At 47.6% G+C, this 5,189-nt stretch overlaps 1 protein-coding gene across 1 annotated transcript in view; it reads right to left on the minus strand.

Annotated features, from left to right (window-relative positions):
* Positions 1 to 4,591, minus strand: part of LOC133133375 (uncharacterized) — a 16,493-nt gene extending 11,902 nt beyond the window's left edge. Inside the window, exons 1-2 of the mRNA XM_061249473.1 lie at positions 4,354 to 4,591; positions 1 to 693 (exon numbers count right to left, since the gene is read on the minus strand). The exon at positions 1 to 693 is cut by the window's left edge and continues 397 nt beyond it. Coding sequence (XP_061105457.1) covers positions 1 to 611 — 611 coding nt within the window. The 5' untranslated portion in view covers positions 612 to 693; positions 4,354 to 4,591. The remainder of the gene's footprint in view (positions 694 to 4,353) is intronic.
* Positions 4,592 to 5,189: the final 598 nt, after the last annotated feature.

Below are 5,189 nucleotides of genomic sequence, written 5' to 3' on the forward strand. Positions count from 1 at the left end.
AAAACACCAGGCTCCCCTCCGCCGTACTGGGGCACAGGCATCGCGGTCTGAACGCCACAGAGTCCCTCGCAAAAACACGGCGGGGTTGTGTCAGTACTAGGCCCCACGCACCCCACCTCAGTTCCAGTTGCGAGGCTTATATCTTTATCTGGACCTTCTGATTGGTCGGCTTGAGAGCAATTGAGACACGTCATTGGCTCAGGAGCCTGGGACAGATCCACTGAGGTGAATGGTGGAGAGTCTTCAGGAAGCCCTTCAGGTTCCTCCGAGCAGCCCAGCAGCCGAACTTTCCCCCTCCTCCCCAGGTCCATCGCCTCACCCCCCACCCGTGTCTCCCGGGTCAGCGCCCAATCGGGCGGCGCATGTCCGTTCCTGTCCTCTGATTGGCTGCCACCCTGAGAAGAATAAGCAGGCGTCTCTCTCTCCCTGGGTCCGTCCCGCGCAAAAAACGTGGCTGTGAGCATCGCAGACACAGACGGTCGCAGGCTCTCCGCGATCGCCGTGGTTTCCGTTTCCATAGCGCCCGCTCTAGAGTTCTGTAATGGCGACGAAGCGGATCCGCGGGTCGCGGTTTCCGAGGGAAGGGTCCGCCATCTCACTCCGGAGTTCATACGAGTTAACCGCGCTTAGACTCCCGTCAAACGGGCCGCGGGCTTCTGGATGTGTTCCGACAGCGCGGCAGGAGCGTTTCACCTGGAGGGGGCAAACAACGGAAAAAAAGAAAGATCTTACTCTGTGTGAGGTTTAAATATATAACATCAAATTTAACGGGAGTAATTATCTCAGCTACATTTTAAAACACTTGGGGATTGATGAAGAAGCATCAAGTTAGTCGCATATTGGATGTAATATTAATGTAATTTAATATACATTTTAGCATGCACATAACTAATACATCATACATACTGTGTGTGGCTAAACAGTGTTTTAAGTGGAGGCCACTTAAGTTCAATACATGTAAAATGTCACAAGCTTTACCAAGCGGCAATGAGAATTGTTGTCAAAGCTAAATAAATAACGCAATGTTTTACATGTTGCTTTTGGTTCGTTTTATATTTTGTTTGCAAAATGAACTAGCCGGAAAAAGGCAGCGCCGCGTCTCATTAGAAGCGCGAGACAGCGAACAGCTGTGAGACGGCATCTGTTGCGAGCCGCGCGCTTTCAAGTCTGGATCCGTTTCAGACACGCGGTGACGTCACGGCCACTGACTGATGGCCCGTCGCCGCACCGTTCGTCAGACTTAAAAAATGTAGTAATGCCGTCGTTTAAGACCCCGTTCACCCCGTCATTAGCCTGAAGTTTAGAAGAAAAAAAGACACGCATAGACCTAGAGCTAACAGAAGGAAAGCTTAATGAAACATAAAACTTAATGAATTCCCTCCCGTACTTTTCCCCCTCCCATTAAAAAAAAGGCCTTTTTCCTGCGCAAATATTTAAGAATGTCAAGGTTTTATTTTAGTTTTCGTTGCATGGCGCATGAGCTGTATGCTAACTTGTAACCACTTTGACATAAATACAAGGCTAGCTAAAGACAAAGGAATGCGGAGGAGGGACTTCACATTGGGAAATGGGTTTGAAATCGTTACAATGCAAGATTAACAAATTATACTGTACAATCCCATCACAACAAAATGCTTTCCAGATATGGCAAAGAGTCAACCGAAACTGATTAAAAAGAAATAATAAAAAAGGTTTAAAACACAAGGCACAGAAAGACAGAACAAAGAGAGAGCCTGGTTGTTAAACAAAGACTGAGATGGCCATAAAAAGTTGCACACCACTAAAATCAAAGCAGAAAAAGAGTGTGTTTTTAAAGTATACACTGACAGAAGAAATCATGGGTGTTTTCTTATTATTCCGTACACACACACACACACATGCAGGCAGACACACCTGCACACACACACGCACACACACACACGCACAAACACACGCAGACAGACACACCTGCACACACACACACACATGCATGCAGACAGACACACATGAGCACAAACATACACATGCACACACACGCACACAAACATACACATGCACACACACATGCACACAAACAGACACACACACACATGCACACATGCACACGCATGCAGGAAGCCAGAAGCCTGGTTTGAAGTCCACAGAAATCACCTGGATGAAATGAGATTATGCAGTAAAGGGTAATCTGCGTATGGCAGCGTGTCCACTGTGTGAACCCAGCGGAGCTGCTCTGTTTGTACGTCAGCTGCGAACACTGGATCGAGTGTGCCGAAGATTTGATCAGCAGCCTGAAAAACACACCTATTTAAACATCTAAACTGCACCTTGGCTCACCTAAAGCTGAACTCTCAACATGCTAAAAGCACAAAGCAGTTCGTAGGTATTTGGGCAGTTGGTACAATTTCTGTTATTTTGGCTCTATACTCCACCAAGGCTTGGATTTGAGATACAACAACAAAAATTAGGTTAAAGTGCAGACTGTCGCCTTGAATTTGAGGGTATTTACATCCATATTGGACAATCCATGTAAGAATTACATCCCTTTTTATACAAAGTCCCTCCATTTTAGGGGACTAAAAGTAATTGACGGTTGGCTCCTCAGCTGTTTCTGATTAGTCCGGTGTATTCAATCTCTTCCTTTGAGCAGGTATAAGAGAGCTTTCAGCATTCAGTCTTCTGAGTCTTATTGCAAACATGAGGACCAGAGTCTTGCCGATGACAGTGAAGGAAGCCGTTATGCGGCTACAGGCCCTGTGAGCATCTCAGTGGGGGAAAGAAACATCGCTATTTTGGTTCATTTTGGTCAAGTTTCCCTCACCCTCACCAATCCATCTACACTAGTCTCTCTCTCTCTCTCTCTCTCCCTCTCTCTCTCTCCCTCTCCCTCTCTCTCGCTCTCTCTCTCTCTCCCTGTCTCTCTCTCCCTCTCCCTCTCTCTCTCTCTCTCTCTCTCTCTCTCTCTCCCTCTCTCCCTCTCGCTGTCCCCACCATCTGTGTATGAACATTGTGAACGTGTTTATGAGGAAACAAGCACACACTACATGTATTCACTCTCACACAAAGGACATTTCCACCGAGGATGGTGTCAGGGCACCACAGATTCATATCTCGGCTGAAACAAACAAAAAAAAAGAAAACATACCCACCCCCCCTATGGCAGATGTGCAATGCTGAAATTCTGTAGACTTTTTATTTGTCAAACACTCTTGCCAAAAGCCGATGACAGATTGAGTTAGAGAAAACAAACTCTGAGTTATGAACACAAAGAAACAGTGTACCTGCAGTGTGGCTTAGATCCAGTCAGCAGCTAAACTGCTGAAGAGGGGGTGTGTAGTCCTGTTTTTATTTTACACATGAAAATACTGCCCCATTGCATCATGACTCACTTGTTAAGAGCTGCACAGTGTACTCTTATATCAGTGCATCACTGACCAGCATTCACATCAAAACGAGAAGCAACAGACTCTTCACTTTGTAATTGAAGTTCATAATTCTTGACTAGAACTTGAATTAGCTCAGTGTTAATATAACCATTTAGCCTTAGCTGTCACATGTTTTGTTTGTGTTGAACTTAGTCAGATTGCGCTTATTTTAACAGCGGTGTTGCACATGTTCTGTGCGTCCACACAACACAACATGCTATACATGCACACACACACTACACGCTATACATGCACACACACACACACACACACACTACACGCTATACATGCACACAGACACACATGCACACACGCACACACACACACACACGCACACACATACCCACACACACATATGCACACACACACACACACACGTGTGTGTACACGTACACACACGTGCACACAGACACACACACCCACACACACATATGCAAACATACACACACTATACACGCTATACACGCACACCCACACACACATATGCAAACATACACACACTATACACACTATACATGCACACACACATACACACACACGCACACACACACTCGATACTTGCACACACACACAAGCGCACACACACAGACATAGGCACACACACATACGTACACATTCTCACACACATACACACACACTCACACACACACACACACACACACTCACACACACACTCACTCACACACACACATACTCACACACACACACTCACACACACACTCACTCACACACACACACACTCACACACACTCACTCACACACACACACTCACTCACACACACACACACACTCACACACATAAACCCACACACACACACACTCACACACACACACACGCACACACTCACACACACACACACTCACACACACACACACACACACACACACACTCACACTCAGAGGAAGGTCAGGATGTTTTTGGAATAGCAGGTAATGGAAAAGGAAGCCTCACCCATGGTGTTGAGCCCGGTCCTCACGTAAGCCCCGTCCCATCCTGTCCCGTTTAGAGGGGGTGACTGCGCTCTGTTCAGAGGAAACAGGTCCCCCTTCTGCCGACGGGACAGAGGGAGAGAACACTGTCTCTGCCGGGAGGAGGAGAGGAGAAGAGGAGGAGGAGGAGGAGTAGGAGGTGGCTCTTCGTCTCTGGAAGCAGAGCAAACAGACCTCTGTCAGCACCTCCACAGCCTGAGGGACTGAGCCTCACGCCTATGTGTGCTGAGTGAGCACGGGGTGTGTGTGTGTGTGTGTGTGCGTGTGTGCGCACACTGCGTGAGCACAGGGTGTCTGAGTGTGTGTGTGTGTGTGTGTGTGTGCGCACACTGCCTGAGCACAGGGTGTCTGAGTGTGTGTGTGTGTGTGTGTGGACATGGGTTTGTCTGAGTCTGAAGAGGAGGGGTTTCCTCAAAGTGAATGAGTGCTGTGTGCTTACGTGTTGACGTGTTTTTGTGGGAGTCTGTGAAGGGGCGGTGTTTGCCTGAGGTGGTGTGTGTGTGTATGAGAGAGAGAGAGACAGTGTGTGTGTATGTATACTGTATGTGTTTGTGTGCATGTATGTGTGTGTGAGAGAGTATGCGTGTATGTGTGTGTGTGTGTGTGTGTGTGAGAGACTGTGTGTGTAGTGTGTGTGTGAGTGTGTGTGTGTGTGTGTGAGAGAGACTGTGTGTGTAGTGTGTGTGTGTGTGAGGAGGGGTTAACCTTCATTAAAGAGCAGGACAGTACACTGCTCCACCTTGCACACATGCACACGGGGGGGGTGTGGGGGGGTGGCAGAGAAAGCTATCTCAATAC

This window comes from Conger conger, chromosome 7 (genome assembly GCF_963514075.1).
Source record: "Conger conger chromosome 7, fConCon1.1, whole genome shotgun sequence".
Lineage (NCBI taxonomy): Eukaryota > Metazoa > Chordata > Actinopteri > Anguilliformes > Congridae > Conger > Conger conger.